General features: G+C 35.6%; 1 protein-coding gene across 2 annotated transcripts in view; it reads right to left on the bottom strand.

The window, feature by feature from the left end:
• The window catches only part of VPS50 (VPS50 subunit of EARP/GARPII complex), a 93,388-nt gene that overhangs the window by 40,331 nt on the left and 27,922 nt on the right, over positions 1-25,135 (bottom strand). For both annotated transcript variants that reach the window (XM_040590686.1, XM_040590687.1), the window contains exons 11-18: positions 23,033-23,131; positions 21,329-21,469; positions 16,598-16,733; positions 8,564-8,661; positions 7,709-7,803; positions 6,952-7,050; positions 3,617-3,707; positions 1,895-2,071 (exon numbers count right to left, since the gene is read on the bottom strand). In XM_040590686.1, coding sequence (XP_040446620.1) covers positions 1,895-2,071; positions 3,617-3,707; positions 6,952-7,050; positions 7,709-7,803; positions 8,564-8,661; positions 16,598-16,733; positions 21,329-21,469; positions 23,033-23,131 — 936 coding nt within the window. The remainder of the gene's footprint in view (positions 1-1,894; positions 2,072-3,616; positions 3,708-6,951; positions 7,051-7,708; positions 7,804-8,563; positions 8,662-16,597; positions 16,734-21,328; positions 21,470-23,032; positions 23,132-25,135) is intronic.

Consider the following 25,135-nt stretch of genomic DNA (forward strand, 5'->3'; position numbering starts at 1 on the left):
TCATTAGAGAAAAGAGGTAAAAAAATACAACTGAAGACAGAAGACTGTATTACTGATAGCAGTCTGCTTGGCAGCAGCATGTGACACTTCACGCTGGCAAAATCCAACAAAATAGTATCTCCAACACGTTCATCAGCATTGCTACCTAATTTTTTCATCAAATGACTTCATGATTATAGAAGCAAAAGCTTCATGCAGAGGAAGTCAATGTCATTTAAATTTTACTTTCTATGTTCCAAAAATTATTCCTTTTTGTTCTTGAGATCTTATCCAGTCTCAGTAGCCCCAGTTAATATCATCTTTGGAAAATAATTTCACACCTTCGTAATTATTCTACATGCAAATGGTGGCAAAAAAAATCCTACAATATTTAAGACTTATATCTGCACTCACAGTGAAGGTCATGATGGCTCTGTACCTTTGTTAGAGTCAAACTTTCAAAAGAAAGCTGTCTTGAAGGGAAAAAAAAAAAACCAACACACAAAAAAACCCCAGAGTTGTTAATTTTCTAGTCCTTTTCCTTCAGACAAATCTTAAAAAACCCCAATAAAACTACTCACAAGCAGATACAAAAGTCTGAAATGAACTCTTCAGCTTTCATTTTGAAAACCTCAAAATTATTATTGGTATCACCATTAATCTTTACTTCACTAAGGATCATTTTAGCAAATACGTACCAAACTGGTTGCCCAGACTCCCCAAAGATTTGTTTCAGAATGGTTTTCTACAAAGTACCATGGAATTCTGCAGTTTTCAGCATGCCCTGCAGTGCATTAATCTTTGCTTAACATGCTCATTTGGAGTCTACACATGACTAACAGTGATAATCATGAAACTCTTCTCAGTTTACTGATATGAAAAGGCAGGACGTACATTCTGCTGTATAACTTGACAGGGGAAGAACTACCAGCAAGAAACTGCCTCTGCAGCACACCCTTTAAGCACAATGCAACAATATTTTATGCCAATCAACTGCATTTCCTCTTCAAGTGACACAGTAGGAAAGAGACTGCAGCATCGCCCACGGGAGGAAAGGCGCTGCAGCATGACACTCAGGTGTGTGTGATACAGATCAAGCTGCTTTGCAACTTAATTTCCAGAGGGAAAGCAAGAAAGATGAAGCTGAAAACCAGAAAGCCATCAGTGTGATGTCTGGATTAATTAACATTAAACAAAAAAAAAAAAAAAAAAACCAAACCCCAACTTTATCACAAAAACAAAGCCCAAGGAAGTATATTCATCAAACGGATAAACAAAAGCAAAAGAAAATATGCTAATGTAGCATTCAAGACAAAATTTTCATTAAAACACATTTGATCACTGCTAGATTTTGACAGAATTCTGAAAAAAAGAAATATACAGTTATTGTTTAGCTTTATAATACATCCCATCGCAAAGTGAGTGTCCCAAGCATTTAAATAACAATTTAAAACTGCCTAACATTAGACAATCCAAGGTAAATAAATCTCTTAAGTGTGAATAAACACAACAGAAGGAGCAAACCCACTATGATTCTTTTCAAAGAAGCCAGAAAGCCAGTCCTAAAATGACAAAATTTCTTTCACAAAGAAAGCTAACTTAAACCCTTGGAAAATTACTAATTTAGGGGAACATGTCTTGCTAGCTTTCCAGAACACTTGACTTCAGTGAACAAAAAAAAATATTGATCCACTGCAAAACAAACAACTTTAAACAGGATGCCTGGCTTTCTGGCACTGTTAAAAGCAAAGCAACCTACCTAATTAAAGGAGTAAAGTGGCTTGAGATTTTACACAGTACTGCAGTTAACTGATCCCCATACCAAGACATTTTGCCATCATTGATAGACAAAATAAATCATTTAACTGACAGCAAGATATGCTTTTTTTTTTTTCCTTTCTGAAACACTCCATACCCCATTGGAAGCTAACACATCTTCTGTCTCATCATCTTTGCTCTCAGCCTGAATTTCAAATGGGTTTCCTCCATTACAGTACTGCTCAAATAATGTTACTGTTGTTGAAATTGCTGAAGCAGGTTGCTTACTAGGTGACACAGATGGGGAACGTGACTGCTCCATGAATTTAAATTCCTGTTAATAGAAATAAAGTACAATTTTAATCATCAACAAGACAGTATTATTATGACTCCAGTTCCATAAAAACAGGAAATAACAAACTTGTGGACAATTAACCTGATATGAAAACTTTCAGTCAAAGCTTGCTGTTTATTTAAACACGCTTTTCACATTGGCTCATGTTAACCTTGAGACTGGCAATCTTATACTGCTTGTCTTTCTAATTTTAGCAGGTTTTGGTTATAGCATGCAATACATCTTCTGAAAATACTCGCTGTCTAGAACTATGTAAAAACTAAGTGGGTTTTTTATTTCACAGAAATTAGGAGACAGAACTAAACCTGAATTCTATCCAAAAATGTAGTTTTCTTTATACAAGTTACCATGTAATTTACTAAAGCTGATTTTTTTTCATAATATTTTATTTTTAAAAAGTTCTTTTCAAAACTTACTCCTTTTCAAACCCATTTCACACAGTTTCTGATGGCTGAGTGCACAGACTTTTGCAAACATACAGACTAAGTAGGGCACATAAGGTATGGGTTTAGACTTCTTTTTTCTAAAAACCTTACCTCAGTTGACATATTTTTATATATTAAGCTCTAGCTATTGATCTTCATAAACGGCAAAATGTATGTTACCATTTATCTAAAGGTTTAAAGATCGAAATGTATAAAGCTAAAAGGACTGCAAGGTTAGATTTGTTTATTTAAATAAATGTTACTTTCTGCCGTTTTCTACTGATCCAGTGCCTTCAGCAGTATGTATGGATCTATAATCCCATTTCCCTATTAAAAATCTTATTTCTTTTGCTACTGGATGCTATTGAGGGCCCTCCTTCCTTTTCCCTCTGTGCTATTACTGTCCCAGTAGCTTCTTGCTTATTTTTATAGTTAATTCTACAAAGACTGCAATATTATCTTTTGCTTGAGATTGCTTGGCTATATCCATTTTTGTACTTTAGTGATAGCTTGAATCGAAGGCACCCATGTTTCATTTGGCAAGACAGGTGAAATTCATCCACTATGTGCTAAAATTCACAAAAATCACTTTAGGACAGCACGTGAACTTGACCACTGAAGTTGAACTTGACCTTCCAGTTGAACTTGTGCACAGAAGAATTAACTTTCTTTTTTTCCTTTCCAAAAGAGCCACTATTATCCATATTTCCATAAACAGATGCCAAAATTGGTAGAAGCTAGTGAGCGCTCCTGTGACTACTTTTAGGTACTCATCTTTTAGCATCTTACTTTCAAATAAATAATTTAGAAATGGAAAAACCAACACATTAACAGCACATTAAAACACGAAAAGACTAACATTACGCTTACAACTCTAGCATCTTCTGTAATCTTCTACCTGCCTGACACAAGAACACTACTGTTTTAAAAGCATTTGAACCTTAAGTTTCCAATTATTATGAAGTAAAATTTAGGGGGGGTTTAGCAGCCAATAAAAGCATTTGCACAGTAGTTCATCGATCTTACTACTACTCAGAACATCTGGACTCTTAGCTATTGAAGTATTAATACATTTGTATGTGTTATTCATAGAACGTACATGAAGCTGCAGAATACTAAAGCTTGATTTAACGGGACAAAGTTCCCAGGTCTCATTCTCCAGAAACATTCTTAATTCTTCTAGACGGGTTCTGAAATGAACAAATTAATACTTTTAATTGGCAGCAAGAGTACATCAGGAAGTAGACAATTATCTAACTTATTCAGTGAGAAACACCTTCAAAAACTGTTTAAAAAGTCACACTCTAAAAAAGATATTTAACTCATTTTTTCAACTGGCAGACCACTTAAAAGCTGTAGCTACTAATACAGTTATGTTTTATGACACTTCTGGAGAAATTCTTTAAGAATGTCCATCTCCAAAATTTGGAAACAATTTTTTCTGTCAAAGCCAATAGAAATTATAGTGGAACATCTATGATTATGCAGCAATACTGACCTTTCTTCCTCTATGTAAACCATAGAAAGCAAAATAATATATACACTTTATTAACAGCACAACAGCTTCTGTAAGCCCACACAAGACAGATGCTTCTTTCAAACACACTGAAGCCAACAGGTAGCAAAGGGAAGTAGAAAGAATTAATGTTCTACAGATTTCTCAACTTTTTAGAGAAGAAAAAAGTTAAATGTCTATTAATCTCTTACGCTATATTTTTCTTAATAGCTTAACTTTACCTTGGTACTAATATAGAAAGTGTTACTAGAGAAAGATAATTGAGCCATTACATCTCTGCATTGTTTCTGTTATGTTTTTAATCATCAGAAAAGCCTCTGTTCAGCCATATGCAGAAATACCTTTATTAAGTCTTTTTGCCCCATAAGCAGGAACTCATACAGGAAAAGACAGCAATGAGTGTTTATTGAGATCACACTGCTGTATCTTTTTTTTTTTAATATTTGAAATATTGTTTTGTTTAACAAGTATCAGTTGGTAAATTATGCACTGGGTTTCTAATTAGGCAGTAAAATGTTCTAGAAATACCACTATTTCAGTAATCAACAAACTATTATTACCACTACAATTAAAATTTTCTTGCCTCAGCAAGATGAGTAATGTGTTGAATTATGACTACAGTTTTCTTTCTCTATTTAAATTCACCAGTTAAATGCAAATAGGCTTCAAGGGCTATTTTCACGGCACTAAGTACCCATAGTTTGCAGATCTTCTCACAGTAAAGCCAACAGAAACAACAGATAAGAGATGCTGTGAAAAAACAGCATTATGGATTAAAATTCTTTGAGAGGAAAACCAAGGAGAAAGAGTCATAGAAAAGCACACATTTAAAAGCAACGCAGCACCAATTTTTGTATCATTTCAAAACTGAAATCAAGGCACTGACAAAGTACTTGGAAAAATGCCATTCATTTTCACCAGCATACAAGTCTGGAAAGGGGCACACAGGGAAGGTCTGATGCATTCATTTTCTGAAAAGCTTTAGTGATCAAACACACCTTTTTTACAATCATATTGGAACAAAAAGTAAATTGCATTCCAAAAATTGTTGTCCAAAGACTGATGTTGTCTGCCAAAAGCTCATTCTAACTTTTGCAAATAATCAACTTTTACCCAAAAAAGACTTCATGTATGCTCTTCCACACTTTTTGAATTACACGACCAGCTCATTTGAATGCATTCTCTGTTGGCAGTTCTCTACAAAAACCACACCACCCAGCATGCCCCGTATGTCAAATTACAAGATCAAAGAACTGATTACTCCTCGAATCTGAGCATTTCAGCTCTATGTAGCTTTTATGTACTAAAGAATCCTTAAGGCAAGACGCTTACAGCTCTTTATATAAATCAACCTGAGGGATATAGCTAGGAAATAAATTTGTTTATATTTTTCCTTCTGAGGATGAAAACATCAGCCAATTAATCTTCACAATACCCACACAGCATAAAACACAAAAAGTATTAAAAGGTTCACATAATTTGAGGCATATCAAGTATTTCCTTTTATTTTTACAAGAATTACAAGAAGCATTACCTTAATAAAAAACACAAGTTATTTTAAAAAATATATTAATTCTAAACATATACCCATCAATGTTCCTTAATCTTAACTTTATTCAAAGATAATTCAGAAAATTGATTAATACGATTCCCTAAGCTATTAAATAGGTCATTTAAGCAAAACTATAATGGTCAAAACTATGTTTACTTAACCAAATGGGGTATTATGTGGTAAGTCAGTGTAGTACAAGACTTAGGTAGACCAAAACAGCCCTTCCGAACACAGAGCTGTAAGCTCAGTTTCCAATTCAGTTCGGAGTTTGGAAATGCTTTCAAGAAATAAAGATAGGTGGCAAGACACTTTAATCAACTCTTCTCCTGACAAGACATAATGTGCATCCGATTAAGGCTCAAGCTTTTCAGACAATTGGAACCGAGGTCTTCATCAAGTGTCCAAAAGGAAATCCCAGCTACAAACTACCACAGCTGGAAGAAATTCCAAACATGCTCTAAGCTTCCAAATTTAGATGCTGTCTCATGTTCTCCTGACGTGATTTTCATAATTTACGAATTTTAGACAGAAAGTCTCAAACCAAATGGGTTTGGATGTATTAGTTATATGACAGCTCCCATACAACAGATCAGGACTGGAAAAGTGTGAGTTTCTTAGAGCAAGGAATGCTGTATTTCTTTTCATATTTTCCTAGCTTTTTACACCCAGAAAGAAGATAAATGCTAGATAGCTAGAATGAAAGAGTTGTCAATCATCCAAACCAAAATGAGAAATCAAAACAATTAAAACAGACAAGTCTTGAAGCTGTCATGGCTATATATCATATCTCAGGTCAGAGACTACCTGCACATGACAGCATATATGACTGGCCTCAGATATGATAGTAGGCTGAAACATAATCAGATACTGCCAATGAAAAAACTATGAAAACACAACTGAAAAAGACGGACTCAGTGCTAGACTTCTAATTTGATTAAGACAAAACTGCATACTGAAAAAAAAAATTCATAGGTACACATGATCAGCCCTTTTTATGTAATGGCACAGAAAAAGCAGCTACAATTTTGCTACGAACTATGGGCTTCAGATGCATTCATCCTCAGGATCCCAGGAGACAGCTTGAGAGGAACCTGAAAAAACACTGAAATTGTACACAAAATTTTTGATCTTTATCTGGCTTGCCTGCTGCAGAATAAATTTTCCACAACCACAGTGGATGCAAAGGCTTCTATACCCTCTCCCCTTGTCCGAGGTTCAGAGACCTAGTCTCATCATGAAACATATTCCACTATCTAGCAACCTTAAAGCAGGAACATTATGCGGTGGTATTCCTTTGGAAAGCATTTAAAGTTAAACCCAACAAAAATAAATGCCATTAGATTCATCCACTGCACATTAGTCTCACCTGTGGTATGTTTTGAAATAATTAACACTTTGTTTTCTGATAGATTCTTGCAAAACTTCAGACTTACTGCCACAAAATTCTTCTCCAACTTGCATCAGCCTATAACAATAAAACAAAGTTTAGAACTATTTAATAATACTGCTGTTCCAACCTGAATAACAAGCCTCAATCACTACCATGAGCATACATGTATCTCCATAAAAGCAGAGCATCAACATTAAGTTGCAAACACTTCACTCACTCCACAAAAGTCCAAGTTTCTTTCCTCCAATTCCTATCACAGTGTCCCATACACATAGAGAAAAAGAATCATAAGCAAAATAAATGTCTTTTTGAGATCTCATCAGGGCAAGTTGTACAGCTTAGCCTGAATCCATCATTTTATTATGAAAACAGAAGGATATAATACTGTACAGGTTAGCAGTAGCACAGGATTTTAATGCTCTTGACAAAAAGTGCCTTTAAAAGCTTTTAGAAACATCAAAATTGTCAGATCTGCACATCTGAAACCTTAAAGGTGGACAACACCGAAATCATATAGCACTTAAGTGCAACTTGAGCAGCAAAGCAATTTATGCTACCTCTTCCAAATACATCCTCATAAACTCCCACGTAAAGAAGTGTTCTTCAAACTATCAGTAGATATGAACAAGGTTGGCCTCAGGATGTAAACATCAGTCTTAAGCAACTGTGCTGTCTTATCAGAGCTCAAGTTTGTGCACATCTATTAAGTGATCTTATGACCATATCGGTATACCTGCTGATAACATCAAGTACAAATATGAAGTCATCATATTTGAAGTTAGACAGATCTGTTCCCAGAAGATATGTTTTCACTTTCAGTTGAACATCCTACAAAACACAAATGAGTTTTTACATACTTAATACACTAGGGGCAAAAAGGTGAAGGCTCAGCTACCTGGTTCATCAGCACTTTTTAGTTTGTTTACACTTATTACTTCTTTTTGAGATTTAGAGTAGAACTCCACTTTCTGTAACGTGAATGATTTCTCACTGACCTTCTATAATAATATTACAATCAGTTTCTTTAACATTCTGTAAAACAAGGTCAATCCTAGATGCTTTATTGTCACTCCAAAAACAGAGCTCTGGATTACAATTCAGCCATGTAAAAGGTTTACTGTTTTTTCATCATACATTTGGGGTCTCACTGCACATCAAACTGACCCAGCAGTCAGACCAGGAATACTGTGAAACCAGGCAGGTTTGCAAGACTTCAGGTTCTCCATAGCTATGTTTATACCAGAAACATAAAGCAGTATGACTGTGCTAACAGAAAAAAGAACATGAGAAGAAAATAGCTTGTGGGACAGCACACAGGTTGGGAGAAGCAGAATCAGGCTGAAAGTCTTGTTTCTATATTTTGGTATCTCTCCTGAGTTTCTAAGCATAACCAGCAAGTAGCAACTGAATCACAGACATTTAGTTTCCATGGTTTTGATATATTTAGCTCAAAACAAATCACTTTAAAACAAAATCCCTGGAGAGATTTCTCAAAGAGGATCAGTATAAATATAATTGTAATTAACACTGGGATGGTAATGGTGTGTGTAAGATAAATATTTAGGAAAAAAAGAAAGAAAAAACATACCTGCCATATTCGCGAAAGTCCATGTTCCAATTTCTTTTTTACATAGTTGCGGTCAAAACTATTCTCTTCAGTTCCAACCACATTGCTGCCATCTGAAACTGATGGTGAAAGGTATTGTAGATATTTGCAAAAGCCTTGAAATGTATCTTAGTTTTCTACCTGTAACGAAACTTCTGCCTTAGTCATTATCATATTATCCACTATGCAAACTCCAGGAGAGCTCCATTGGTCTAAACTTTTGAAAGGAAATTAATCAAAAGCTTTCCTGCTCTGCATTAGTGTATAATAGTTATATGTGCTTTATTACTTTTATGTAAACAAGATGCCTCACTCAAAAAAAAAAAAAAACCTCAACAGATGAGAGTAACAGATACTGGTATTTCAAATACAAAAGATAAAGTTGAATGCTGAAGTTAGCACTGCTTATCTTCTACAGGATTCTCCAAGATGAACTTAAAAATTTCAGAAGCAAGATTTTTAACTTCCTGCCCCAATAAATTCTGTCTGCAGCTCTTGAGGAAAACTACTGAAATTTTTCCCATGAACTATGCAAACAATATAGCATGTTTTTTCTTTTTCTTCCTTATATTTATGTTGCTATGTTAGTCATGTTAATCTATGCTTATGCATGAGAATGTCAATCATATAATCAGATGTTTTTCATTTTTCCAAAATTGTTTTATTTGATTCCAAAACTTTCATTCCCACAGTACTGGCTGCCTTTCCAAAAAAGTACTTGTCATACATGCTAAACTTCTCCTGTATGAGGTGTTCTCTCTCTCCCCATGGAGGAAATATATTTTGTTTCCATTTTAAAAAATAAAAGGTAGTATTTCATATGTAGTTTGTGAGCATACAGTTGTGGTTGTGCTTGCAGTCCATGATGGCAGTGTCATGCAGTTTGCTTCACAGCCTATAACTCACCACAGGAAAGCTCTCTCTTAGCCAGACTATACATACAACCTTACCCATGATAAGAAAACTGCTGATCCCAACAAGGAAAAAAATTATGCCTATCCTTTAAGACCAAACCATTTAGTGATTTGACATAAAAGGTAAAAATATACAAAAAATATTACACTGGAATATTACAAAGTGTACAGCCCCCCTTCCATCCCATCATTCCAAAGGCTGCAAACACAGAATTGTCTGTATACCCCTAGCATTGCCATGCAGCTCAGACCTGTCTTTCCATCTCTTCTGCAACCTCCAGCTAGTTTTCAGCACTTGAGAAGACTATGCACTCATGTTCCTGGCCCTGCTGGTCTCAACCCTCTACCTTCATGCACAGGCTCCCAACTCAAAACCATTTCTCTCCCTTACTCCTGATCCCAGCGCATACTCTCAAAAATCTCCACCAAGTCCCAAGCTACTGTTTTGCCCACATCAGGAAGTCTCCTCCCTGCTGCCCGGAGTCACAGGAACAGGCAGCATAAAGCCCAGATCCAACAGGAACCCAGAGAGTGATCCCGAGAAAACTAACTAACTAAATGAACAAATGGAAGTGGAAAAGACAGTCCCTACAATTCAGGTCTACTTGGAGAGAAAACAGACATGTCTAACAGACTAGGGCATGTCTAATGTTCTTGCCTTAGATTACATTCCTGAAAAATGATGAGGCCATTTTTACAACCTGTTGGACTTTGTGACCGGGCAGATACATCACTGCTACAATGCAGACATGCAGGTAAAGGAAAGAGCAGAATGTTTAACAGCTCATGTGACTGCCAGTAGTGCCTTGGTCAGCCCTAACTTGTGGAACACATCATTTGGAAAAACAATTCCTTTCCAGCATCAACAAGGAATTTGGAAGCAACCCAAGGCTATGGACCGAACTGCCTCAGTGGGATTACACGCAGCTTCCACGCAGAGACACAGCACTAAAGCTGTGAAGCACGCTCAGCTGTTAAACTGTCACGCTGCCAGACAGCTCAGGTGCAGCTCCAGCAGCTTCTCATTCATGAGCTGATCTCAATGCAGGGACAAGATTTTACATGGTCATTCAAAACTAGCAAGTACAAAAATGCCACCTGCATACTAAATCCCTGTCACAATAGTGTTCCTTAGACGGTAACAAGCTACCAGGACCACAGTAAGAGCTAATCCTGACTGACCTTTGCAGTTCTTCATTACTAGGCTTCATAGTTTTTTTTTCTGAAAAGCCTCCTGGCTTAATTTCACTTTCCTCAGAGAGAGTATCAATTTTTCATATCTAATTTTGCTGTCTACTGAAGAAGAGTCCAGAACCATAAAGAACCTATGTCTGCCCTCCACCTGCTAGCGCTAAGAAATTTTTTGTCAATAACGTAAGTGCTCTTTCCATGTCAAGCCTTGCCCTGAATCCAGACCTTGCAGATGAATATTGTGTAAATACCATGAGCACCTGACTTAAGAGCCCAGTAAGGAATAGGAAACCAGATAGAAGACTTTAATCAGCCTCTTCAGACGTGTGCAGAACAGACCTCCACAGTGCTGTCTGGCCTATTGCATATTTAAGAGAAGGAAGGAAAGAGTCACTCACTGAACAAGAATGGTTATGACTGGTATCAGATAGTGATTACTCTATTAAACCAAATTATGAAAGAGCACGGCATCGTTTGACCATGTTGTGACCGTATTTACTTCACATCATCCAGTGCTCACTGTCAAGCGAGCAGTTTTCTTCTGTAACAATCACTAATCCTAAATAGCACTTACCAGTGTCTCATACTCCCAGTCCTAAGCCAGACTCTCTTGTAAGTAGAAAAGCATGATATGCATCTTCCTTCTCCCCATCAATCACCTGTTCTCTGCTTTGAACTTCTCCAGAATGTTTCTCAGAATGAGAACTATTTGCATTTCACATGCAAACAAAATTTTAAAAATTCTAAATACATATATATAATCTATGACCTATTATATGGATGTTTATATAAGCACAATTAGAGGCAACAAAAATATGAACCCTCCAACACCTGTAGCTCCATTTAAATTATATATAAATATGGTTACTGAGAAGGACGCTGGCCTTGCTTAATTTCTTTCAAGTGGAGATATTTGGTTTGTCTGGACATGTTATTAAACTATGAACTTTATCAAACACCGAGGGAGCTTCATGTGCAAGCTAGGGATTATGATAGTGAATCCATGAACGCTACCAAGGAGAATCTTCAAGCCAGTTGAGTTAAAATTAGCCTGCTCACAAGGCTCGACCTCTAGAATACAGAACCAGTACGGTACTATTTGCAGCCAGAATATAAAAGCTCTGGTACTTTCAATTAAACAACTCCTCCTCACAATTAAAAACATAATAAAATACATTCCATAATTTTGGCCTATATTAGGGATAGATATTAATTTCTTCCAAGCCTTCAAAACTATGTTCAACTCTTTCATGTTTAAAGTCATTGAGACTGCTTTTGCAGGTTGACTGAGAATTTACCCTTATTACTCAAAATGAGAAGATAAAAGGCTGCTTGATGTGAGAACAGGACTCAAACACAATTCCATAGTATATCTACTGTTGCAGGGCACTCAAAAGAAAATTTTCTTTATGAAAGAAAAATCATAAAATAAGTATTTGCCACTGTATACGTAAATTTTAAATTAGTAACTATACCTAAATATTCTCCTCTTCTGAAAGCAGTAACTCTGACAAGTACATTTTCAAAAGTGATTTATCATGGAAGATTAAACAAAATATAAACAGAAAGAATAACCCAACTAGAGAAACTCTAAGCAGATTTATCCTTTCTCTGACTATATGAGTAAACAAAACCAGCTATCTTAGTCACAACACGCTCCTCAGAAGCTTCTACAACTCTTCTATGCTTCTGCAGAGGTAAGCCAAGCCTAAACCAGTCAGTACCTTTGACCTGTTCTCAAGAGTAAGACCATAGTCCTTGTCCTCACAAACTGCCATCTATGAAGGATTGGTTAGACAGAGTCATATAGATGCTATTGTTCAATAAAAATCCATGCAATATACCCTCCGGCAATCTCCTAGTGCTCCCAGTTTATGGCCAGTCATGCTAAGACTGTTTCCAGTCTTTTAATGGACTGTACTGCAGCTAATTTCGCACATGCAAACATATGAATTTAGGATAATTTGCTTGAAAATCAAGGATTGGACAAAGGTCCACAAGCATTTACACTTCTTGCTTTGAAGAATTTGGAACAAGTAGCAGAATACATAAACATTCATGATTTCACATAAAAATAAGAATTAGAAGCATCCAGGAGTTATTCTTCTAGATGATTGATTTAAATACAGCAATTTTCAGGTTTCTCATTATTTCTCAAAAATTTGTAAAGGCAGCCTTCATTCATAAGAAAAGGTTTTTGTTTAATTCTTACTAGGCAGAGAAGGAAAAAAAGAAAGAAATCAATCATATCACTGTCTTCTAGCTTCATTTTTTGAATACCAAGCAGGTCTTGCACAGAATTTACGCAATATGATAAATGGAATTTTTTAGAAATTAAAATTGTTGGAATTAAATTTACATCTTAAATAACCTTATCCTTGCTTTTCAGTGAATCTATTACAGCTATTACAGTGTTACTAACTTTTACCGTTAGGACTACACTTGTGAAATCAGGAGTTTAAATGCTATAGTGATCATTTTATGGCTCAGTTTCAGTTTTTCTGTTAAATTAGTGTCTTGGGAGTACATGTGAATTACATCAGTGTCACCGTAAACTTTATCATATATTAAAATCCAGCTGAACCAGACAGTGTCTTGCACAAAACAATGCAAGTTCAAAGTTTGCTTTGCTTTGAGCAGGGAAGACAAAATGACCTGCACAGGTCCCCTTAAATCTCATTTTTTTTATTCTATACTACAAACACAAACAAAGCTTTGACCATGACCAACACTGCAATGGAAAGTTTTTCAGTAAGCAGTTTCATTCCAGGAATTAAAACCTTTATCACAGCACTTTGCTGTTTCCTATGCTAACAATAAAAATCACAGAATAAGTAGCAGTTCATTAAATGTGACATAGAACTCATTTCATGCTGATTTTCAGTATGATTGAACAAGTCCTACATATGAACACTTAATTCTATCTTTCCAAAAGCACATTAGGGCAATTACTTAAGTGTTGTTCTTGATAATTTATAATTTATAAAACTATCAATATAATGTATTTCACCATGATTTACTGCTACTCTGTTATAACACTTCAGTAACCTATATCTCAGTAGTTCCTATTTCATGAAAGGTACTAAAGTAAGTCTTATGCTTTAAAAAATTTTAAGATTGCATTTTTATCTAGAGATAATTATCTATTTGCATGTAGTTTATTCAAAATAAGCGGTGTATGTGTGTGTGTAATTAATTTTTTTAAAAAGTAATCCCCAAACACCAGTCCACTACAACTGAAAGAACAACTGCAAATTCTGAATTCAGTTCCGGGGAGGGGGGGAGGGCGGGAAGCCTCAATCTCCAAGAGTCTCTCCTATAAACATTATAAACAAACAAACAACAAAATCCTGTTGCGAAAGCATTTTCTATTCCATTTTGCTCTTCAATCTCAAACTAGGCTAATGTTCAGGACATAAATAAGCAGAACATTTAACAGTATAAAGCAGACACACCTCTCAGAAATGCAGGACAATTATTTACAAGCTATGTAAAGTACATTTTAACATCTGCAACAGGCATTAATAATCACAATTACGTGACATACAATCTAGATGAAATGCAGACTCTTACCCATAATCCATGTAGGACTTTTACTCTTTTGGATAAGCTTCGCTATTAAAACAGAAAGAGGTATATCTTCTAAATCCAGCTTCTCACTTCTACAGCTGCATTTATGCCCTCAGATCAGAGTCCCTTGACCTAGTTAAGGTACTTCGTAAGACTGCTGACATTAACCAGCACAATGAGAGAAAAATACTGGGACAGCCTTGTGTTCTCAAAATGATAAAAGCCAGATACATGTACAACAGTTAAGACCGCTCCTTTTACTGTTCCAGTCTGTGGGGTTTAATTGAGGGCACAATTTCAGCATAATCTCCTGAACTGCCTCCATGATTCTTTCTGACATACCCACCAATTCTACAGGAATTTCACTTTTTGGCTTTAGCACATATCACAGCTATTAAATCATTAAACACCGAATGAGACTTCCATGTATAGGTCTAATAATTACTACAGCATGAGCCAGACTTTGAGAAACAGACAGACATTTGGTAAATATTTATAGTCCCTCTGATATCAAATTATACTTGTGAAATTCCCTTTTGTGTGCTTTATTGCTGCTTAGGTATTTTAAAAAGTGATTCAGTAGCTTAAATGTATTTTATTTGTGTACACTACAGCTAAGCCACGTCTCCATAAACTTAAAACACTGACTGACAGAAGATTTAGTGGATTAGTAGTAAACATACCAAAACACTCTGGCATGTATTTAAAAAGTAATGCATTTAAAAACACTCATGTGACTGAATATACCACTTTATTAGGTTTAATGGCTCCTTTAGAAAGTTTTGCAGTGCAAATTATTTCTTTCTTTAGAATATCACAAGTAACCATGCTAAGGGGAACTATTTTTAAAATTACATCTGGAGCTGAGCAAGCAGTCTACTGTGATAATGCTTCCATGCAATAAACTCATTATGATACCTGCTTCATTTTACACATGCAAACATCACAACAAAATAAAAACAAAAGAAGGAAATGTAATTATCTGAAGTTATTTTATATGGAAAAATAAATATTATTAAGAATGAGCAATTCACTCAAAACTTCAGAATCTTTCTTCACACTGCATCTCAAAATTAAATATTTGAACACTTAATTTTAATTCAAATATACTTATAAAAACTCTCATCTGAAATAACTGTTTCAACAAATCCACATTTTTCTAATCTTTTTTTTAAGATTCCACACAAAATGGGAAGGACACTCTGAAGAAAGTATTTTCATTATTTTTTTTAATTTAAAGTAGTAAGACAATGGTAATTATCATAAATTTCATTCTTTTTAAGACTTAAAATCTATAATAAATCTGATGTTTGAAAGAAATGTTGGATTTCAAATAAAGTGTAGGAAGCACAGTGTTCCAAGATGTGTTATTTACTTCTATTTCCAATTTTTTCCCCTTCTTCTTATAATGTAACATAAAGGTTAGAAGTTTTATGCAAATCAGGCAAGGAGGAATAACTTCTAGCAGCAACCCTACAGCCCTTGTCCCTTGACAGAAGCCTCTTGTTCAGAAAGAAAACAGCAAACCTATCTGATTCAAATGAACAGGAGTTTTGCTGTATCTTAATATTGTAAATTTCACGCTCTGCCAAACACAAGTATCTTGGGTTAGTGAGGAAATAAAGTATGTCTTCAGACATTTTATATTGATTTAGAATATGTCCATCAAAATGTACTTAGGAGGACTCAGACAACAGACAAAGGTTTTGTGCTTCTGTCCTAAAAACACAAACTGGAACAACAATAAATGAAAATCAAAATTGTACCTTAAATGTTTGCCTTTTCCTGTAAGGGTATCAAGAAAAATGTGACTGTATCTTATGATGGAGTCACTAGTGGAGATGATATACAACATTCAGGAAACTGGATTTCCTGAAAATCACGACGACAGATCTACAACAGATTCATTCCCTATTGTTTCAGTCACCTTTCCTAGTACACAACCCAGTATCCCAATCTACTAAACTTAATCTGCAGTGAAAATTTCAACATTGATCAAAAATTCTGAAATTTCACGCTGGTCCTATATTAAAAGGAAAAATCCTCAGATTTTGTAGTCATCTACCATAGCTGACTTCCAACCCAGCAATAAGCACTGTTTAAAATAATATCGCTTATATCTGTATTAATGGCACATACACATATTAATTAAAAAATGAACCCTATACTGAAGACTACAAAAATCCAGTGAGTACTTCAAGTCCTTACTGCAGGCTACAAGCAGCAATGCTGAAGGCACTGGGTCAAGACCACAGAGGTATTGACACACAAATTAACAGCTTAAGCACAAGAAAAGTTATCTCCAAATATCAGAAGTTTTGTTTCCAGAAGAATTTCTTACCAGAAGACACAGCTGCTGCCTCATCTTGGTCATGATTCTCATGCCACTGCATTGTCCGGTAGTAACTGAGCATGACTTCCCAGAGGGCTTTGCAGAGATCAGCAAGGCATGGAATGTAGCTGTCTGATGTAATATGCTACAGAAAAACAAAATCATATTGTGAAACTTAACAATCGTGTTCATTTTTTGCAGAGGCAAAACAAACCATACAAAAATATCCATATTCATACTGCTGAGGTGCCTGACATCCATCAGTTTCCTTTTCAAAAGTATTTGAGAGCCAACAGATGCCTGACTTTAGTCAACTAATCAAACGCTGTCTAGAAGTGCAAAGGTCATTTGTAAATGCCTCGCCACCCCACCCCACCTGCCCACCAATTGGCCCATATGTTATCCAGCTTTTACATTTATGGAACAGCAAGGCAGGCACAGAAGTCAAGCCATACAGTCTAACGGTCAGTACATCTCACTTAAAGAGGGATGCAGCCACCCCTGTGACATGCAGACACTGTGTCAGTTCAATGATAGAGATACTTGTCCTTCAGCAGCGCATAGAAACCGTCCTGGCTGGTGCCCCATTGGATTGAATGCTGTATAAAGAAGCAGTTTAAAAACAAACCAACCAACTTAGATGGCAGCTGTCCTACCACCCCAATCCACCCTGCTCCAAAGAGCCAATTGTGATTTTAAATATTCATTAGGTGAAGAGTACCAATTTTATCAGAGAGATAGATATCCAGTAGAAATATCTAAGATGAGACTGTCAGGTAAAGGGATGAACTCGAGAAGGGGTCTTGATTGGTAAAGAAAAGACTGTAAAATATACTGCTTCTCTGAGTGGCCATGGCAAGTCACCCCTATCTCACTTGCTGTGAAGAAGTACAGTCTCACAGCTTATAAACAAGGGCAAAGTCCAGCTGCACAAATGTGATTTCAATTCCATTATTATTTAAACATTCTCAGAGAAGTCCGAAAATTAATTCTTCAAACTTACAATGTTGTAGACAACAGTTTAAACTTTCTCATTGCTGCTTCAGTGTCCACAGTTGACTTCCACAAGGCTAATTAGCTTTTACCATGTGGGTACTGCCTACTAACCCAAAAATGTATATGCACGATGATTCAAAAGTTTTGGCATTACAGTTACAACAAAACTTTTCAAAAATATTAACAGCTTCTGCAACAGTGATGTCAACATAACTACCAAAATAATAACCAGGGACTCTACATAGAGCAAACCCTTTACCAAAGCAATTAATTCCCTCTGAACTTCACCCTCATCCATTGATGTAACTGTGGCTTTCTAAACCCTGAGTGTCCTTCCTGAGCAATGAACTGCAACAAAACTTTTATCAGCTTGAGTATTATATTTGTCAGAGAATAAACATTAGACTGGATAGATTTTTTCACAAATGCAGATGCATCATTTACACCCCTCCTACTTTTCAACTTTCAGGTAAAAAATAAATAAATATATAAACTCCCTATCTTTATTTTCTACTTAATCATGTTCACTTGCTTCCTAAGCTTAAATAATGTTCCTGGCAGTAGCACATAATGCCCAAGCCATATTCTCCTATACTCTGCTTACGAGGAAGGACTCACAAAAACTGTTCTTCAGCAATAGATGTCACTAGCAAAAGTACCTGGAGGCCTCATATTAATCGTTATGCCTTTCTGGTTTGTTTGGGCTTTTTTAAATGAATGTTTTGATTCTGTTCCCTATCAAATCAGAGATGCCTCAAGGATATAAATTAGGCATCCTGGACACATAAACAACAAAAAAAGAGAAAGTCAACTTCTTGGTGCGTAAAAAAAGTAACAACTGAGAACACTTTTTTTTTTTTTTCTAAAACATCCTTTAATTGAAGTGTTGACATACATTAGTGACTGCATTATTGAAACACTTTAATCTCAGATACTATAGAGCTTTGTTAACAATGGAACAAAATAGAGTAATAAGTTTATCATTTAAACAATAAGTTGTGATGCCATTTCAACAACTGTTTCACAATTTTCTCTGCCAAGTCACCAGGCAAGGTTACTTGTACTGTATTTCAGGGCTTTTAGTAGCTATAAAATCTGCACTTTGGCTGTGCAGATCACTATACTTGGAAGACATGCTGGTTTCCAGGTGGCCAGGAAGATAGGATCACTTACTAAATACCAAGATAATTCCATTTAGGCTAAGGAAATAAACAACTGAATTTCTTTGAACTTATTCTAGAATAGAGAAAAATCAAAACTTGATGATTAAGCAGCTGAACTCTCCCCTGCTCCAGTAGTATTTAAAAGGAGAAAGGATGTAAGAGTTACAGCATGGCTTATTGCTATGAAAATAAATGCTGAACAAGGGAACAGTGACTCAGAGTGCACAGGCACAGAATTTACATATATGCCTAAGACTTACTGAAAACAATACCACTTTTTTAAAAACCCACATCATCATAAAATCCAGTATCTTTTCCAGAAAACAAACAAAAAAAATCAAAACAAAATAACACTATACTGCCCTACTTCCCATGTAAGTGGAAATGAGCTAAAAGAATTAATTTAGAAAAATTTTTAGAAACACACAACAAGAAATGTGCCCCAAAAGGAAAGCTAATTTCATATAACTTCCATTGTTTAACTAGAGCAAGTACTCCGTAAGTACTCATACATTAAGAGCTTCCTGGCTTAACAGTGTAGACAGACTGAAGAGGGTTCTCACTGGAACTAGACACAGAGAAAGACGGCTCATATTTTAGTCTTGAACTTTATTCCCTGACAACTGAACACAAGAGATGAAAATCTCTTGGTATTTTTTCCACAGGAAGGTAGAAATGGAATTGCTATGATAATCCAGCTTATTCAGTGCTCTGATTTCACAAATGCACTGCAACAGGTAACAACGAGCACTGAACAGCCTGGTTTCTAACAGAGACCAAAATTTCCCTTCTGCAGCCTGTCCGTAAACACCTAACTGTTACTAAGAAAGTAATGAAAAATGAAAAACATCAGTAAATATCAAGCAAATTACAGCAGTATTCATAGTACATTACAGTCGCAAAGTTTGAGTACCTCCCTTTATACAGACTGACAGATTCACATAACTAAGAAGCATCTCATGAGAGTTTTGCAGAAGGAAAACCAAACAGAAATGATGAGGTAATTATTTTCCAACCATGCAAAGCCACTCTCTCTTTGTGTTACAAAATGTGGTATTTCCAGTGATCTGAAAGATCCTTCTGCACTGTAAAGGGTAAGGATCAACACCAGCACACAACTGCACTTTAGAAGATGTCAGAGGGAGCAGTAGTACTGTTTGTGGGTGTAAATAAATGGGCTTCATATCATAAACATTAGCACAGAATGAGAAATGAACTGAAGAGCATACAGAATTATAAAGCTCAGAAGAAAAGTGCATTAGAAACTAAGAAGTGAAAACAAAACCACCCTCTGAAGACTTAAATCAGAAATATGATAGGGTTGCAGTCCAGGGAACAGAAATTAGGGTTTACTGGCTTTCTTCAACTAGAATCCATTTCAGTGAAGTACAAAAACCACCCATCTGGAACCTTACTCATTCTGTTCATTAATACTTCTGTCAATTTCTCCCAATAATTTGCCATAATCTACTTTCACTCATATGAAGGCTCTTATTTTACATAAACCTTTTAAGTCAAAGGGGCACTTCTTTCAAATGAAAAGGTTTTCAAAGCAGATACGTTGTTTACTAGTTGAAGCTACACAATCCCAAGAGATTTGAGAAGTGAAAGAGCAGAAAATGGATCAGAATATGAACTTTAATCTCCTTGTCACTATACTTTGATTTCATCGATTGCAACTGATAGGGTGTGTCCTTGAGTTGATGAAGTATGTTGCAGGCTTAGCCTGTGACTGAAACAAACATCCTGATGAACATTCAAGATAAAAACATAATTTCAAGTTTTAAATCAATGTTAGAACCACCTAAAATATCTCACACTCTTCCTCCCCACCGCCAAAGTTTTACAAAAAGTTTTGGGTGTAACAGTAAATTACAAGTGAAAGAATTAAAAAGAGTGAACTAAAAATACTACTCAGAATACAGTAATTAATTCTAATTTTTAAATTATACATTTGTAAAAAATTAAACAAAATATATACATGCAAGAAACTGAATCTAAGATGTATACCAGAGGAAAATACATGGTTATTCCCAGTCCATGATCTGCCCATCATCAGGCTTTTGCATCTCAATATTACAGCTACAGCTGCCCCTTTTCTTGAGACCAAAAGCGCACTGAATCTGACACAAAGCTAGGAGTAATGGGAAGACTCCAATTAAGTTAGTATCTTTACAAGAATCCTTATTGAAATGCAGTAGTAGATAATGTGAATACTACTTAAATGCACTGGAATGAAGTTCAAAGCTAATAGTGATTCCAGTAACTAGCATCTTATACTGACAATGTGGGAGTTTTGAAATGTTGGTCTCCTGGTTTTATCCTACAATTTCCTTCTTTACATGTATTTAGATTATTTAGATGATCTGTACACTAACTCCAAAGTACTAAGAATTGGCACAATTAAAATCAGCACCAAGTTGTGAATAACTAATCTCTCAATTAGCCTATGAGTTGTATTAAGAAACTATAGTAGCTGCAGGGTTATTTTAATAACTGAGTCTCTACTTAGATAAGGTACACTTATAACCGTGGAAAAATTCAGATTAAAAAAATATACATATATGCAAGAATTACATACTGTGCAGAGGTCTTTGTACTGTAACTTCTGAAACTTGGTGTCTGTGTTTCCTGCACACAGCTCCACATATCCAAGGACTACTTGAAACACAGTGTTGTGAATGGCTTGAGTGAAGTGCATATGTAACTGGTCCATTGCTGTCTGAAAGAACAGGAATAACAAATAGTAAAATTCAATCTGTCACATCACTATCTTTTAATGTAAGTCTTTTTCAGTACTGAACACAGGAGATTGTAAACATGGCCTCCAATCTTCGTTTCAAAAATATCTAACATAAGACTTGGAAATATTACAATGTGGTAATGTTTACAATAGTAAAGAGTTCAAGTATTGCCAGTAAAATCAGTTTCCTTTGCCATTATCCCTCTGTAACCCACCAGGTTTTTGACATTACCACTAGTAAATATTAAATTTACATGTATATATTTAATTATAGAATTTACTCATTCATTCATTTACCCTCCCAAACACTGATGAGCATATCAAAAAGAAATGAGTTGAGGTCAGTGCTATTCTTCCTACTAGGAACACTTTCAACTAAAATAATTCCTTTGCAATTAATAAAACTAAAACCACAATTACAAGGTCTTCAATTCATCCACTTGGCAAACTGAGTTCTTCCTTGAAGAATATAAAGTAGGATTAAGTGTTACAGAAAGGCATGCACATCATATCAATAAATTTCTTACAAAAGCCCCCTTTGCAATAAAAAAAGACGTTTGTTTAACAAAACTTACTTTTTCCAGAAAAACAAGTATCAGTACATGTACTAAACATTAATTACTATATGTCATAATCACACCTGAGTTTCAGGTCAGGCTGCTTCCCGAGTTAGTTATCCCATTGATCCTTTGTTAATAAACTCTACATAACATCAGTCCATTTCAGAAATTGAATTCTCTCACTGTTTCAAGATAACATAATAACCAGTATACAAGCTCTATAAGAATTGGTAAAAAAATTATTTGATATGCCAGAATGAAGTTACCTGATCCTGCACATTTGAAAATGTTCAGTTTCACTACTTGCTGTTTGACACTTTGCTACTGACAAGGTGAGAACTCAAGCACCCCATAAGAAATGAACAAGCAATTCTGCTTCAATCCTATTGCAAATAAATAACCTTCTGCAGCTAGTCCTAACTTGAATTAGTCAAAGAAAACTGAATGACAATTGAAAATATGAAAAATACTGAAGACATTGAAGGTTCTTGTAATTTCGTTTATTGAGAACAGGTCAAAACGGGAGATACTTCAATAATGATGCAACTGAACTCTTTCCAGGACAGGTTCAAAATATAGACTTGAACAGTAATAAAAAGAATGTCAAAATTAAGTCACTATCATGAGAACAGAACAAGCAAAACCACACAGTAACAAAACCCATTTTTGTTTGGTTCAGATGATCAGAGTGCTGGAGCACCTCTCCTATGAATTCCTTGTTTTGCTTTGCTTGCACACACAGCTTTTGCTTTACTTATTGAACTGCCTTTATCTCAACCCACGAGTTTTCTCACTTCTACTTTTCCAGTTCTCTCCCCCATCGCACCAGGGGGGAGTGAGCAAATGGCTCTGTGGGGCTTAGTGGCTGGCCAGGGCTAAACCACGACAGTTAGGAAAATGACTTTCTGTGACAGTACTCAAAGCTTCACGCTGTTACACCACTCACTGTTCATCGAGACTTACTCAGAAGATGAATACTAACCTGTGTTTTTCCAAGCAGCCTGTAAGCCTGCTGAACCTTTGTATAATGACCGATATCAAAATTCTTGCATATTTTGGAGAGTGCTACGTCCAATTGTTCCTATATAAATTAAGGCGAGGGAAAATGCGTTAAACACTAAATAAAGCCAGGCCAAGTAATGCATTATTTCAACAACAGCAAGTGAGGAAAACGTTTATTTAAAAAAATCAGATAAATATGCTTGTAAAATAGCCAAGACTGTACATTACCTGTCTATTCTGAGGTGTTCAAATGTATCTTCTCACAGGCTAAAGTACTTCAGTCTGAAATTTCTGTCAGCCAAACAGTGCCACCATTCCCAAGAACAAGCACAGTAAAAAATGTACTACTTTCCTAAAGTTAAATTCAAAGTGACGTTTACTTTGAGAAGGTCTAGCACCCCACTATGGGAGAGCTGCGATTTCTAATTTGGTCTACTTCCACTCCTAAGAAAAACCTAGAACTGGGGAAAAAATTATGAAAATACTCCACAGGTGTTTCAGCTCAAGCAATTCAATTACAAACTTCTTAACCCTCCTGCCATCTGTTAAATGGAATCAACATTGTCTGACTTAAAAGTTCATTGTGAAATAAGTAATTTAGGGAGTACTATACTAGCACAATGATCAGTACAATCGGAGAAAAATAAAAAGAAAGCACACACACACATACACACAACTACTAGTTCTGCCGTGTGTTCTGCCGTGTTTGAGCATACTGAACAGCTCTGCGATAAATGAAGTTCATCTATTATGTGCACTGAATAAAAAAACTAGAACAGGATGAAATACTTAACAATTAACTAATAAAGCTTCCAAGAATTTGATCATGCAGTTTAATAACGTAATTCTCACTTAGACACTGTAAAATTTTCAGAGATACACAGTCTAACTCTAGTTACTTTTAGTGAAAAATGCAAGAAAAGAAAACATGAAATCAGTACCATACGATATCATACACAGCTAGCAGATACTTTCCTCTCCTTGCTAGTCACTAAACCACAGGAGATGGTTGTTTAGCACCTAAGTACTTTTAATTACTCACTCCACTGGAAAATTTTCATTCATTACTTCATTAGCCACAAAATATTTATGGATTTTAATTCTAGATATTTGGGGGGGTGGTGTTGCTGTTGGGTCTGTGTGTGTGTGGTGGGTAGATGTTTTATTTTGTTGGGGGTTTTAAGCAGATTAATATTTTCTTTAAGCACAAAAAGGGAGACTAGAATATAATCAAAATCTGCATTTTTTCCTAAGCAAAATGGTAAAAGGACAAGTAACCTAAAGATTCAGAACTTCTTTAAAAGGTTACTTAGCAATTTTAATTCCAGCCATATACCAATTTAAAATACTTTTTTCCTTCTTTTATCTCACGCAGAACTGCTGTATAAAGACAGAAACAGATATATCAAACTGCCCATGAACAGAGCTCTTAAACACAGAGCACTTGAATCTTTTCTCTACATTTTTCAATGGTTCCTTCTGCTATAGCCACCTTGCATTCTATTTGTAACATAGTATAAAAAAGCGATGTTAAAAACCTAAATTACACGAAAGAAGAAAAAAACACAGGAAAAAGGAAGGGACATAAGCAGAAGCACTCAACTATTGAGAAAACTCATTAAAATATTTATTAGCAGAATAAGATTCTGTATTAATTAGAGCATGTATTTCACGGGAACAATCTATGAAGCCCAGGATGACTTACACTTCTTCCAGTGGAAAATAAGATACTTTCACAGGAGGAAAATAAGATATTTCTGTAAATTCATAAGCAATAAATAAAACCCTTGAATATGATTATTTAGCTAGCTGTGAATTGCTTTCACCAACCAACATGGCACATTTTACCAGATTTTCGTATGAGTAGAATTTGTTCTGCAAAGTTGTTACTGGAAAGAGGTAAAGATGAATGCCTCCTTTTAAGCAGCACCAATGTTTGCTCACAAGGAGAAAATGGCAAGTAAATGAAAGCAATAGGAATACAAGATGAATGATGGGGGGGTGGGGGGAGACAGAGAGAAGGAGGAGTTTAACGACTGGCCTATGTGAGAACGAGAAGAAAATAGTCATTTCATTAGCTCTT

The sequence above is a fragment of the Falco naumanni genome, chromosome 4, assembly GCF_017639655.2.
Source record: "Falco naumanni isolate bFalNau1 chromosome 4, bFalNau1.pat, whole genome shotgun sequence".
Taxonomy (NCBI): Eukaryota; Metazoa; Chordata; class Aves; order Falconiformes; family Falconidae; genus Falco; species Falco naumanni.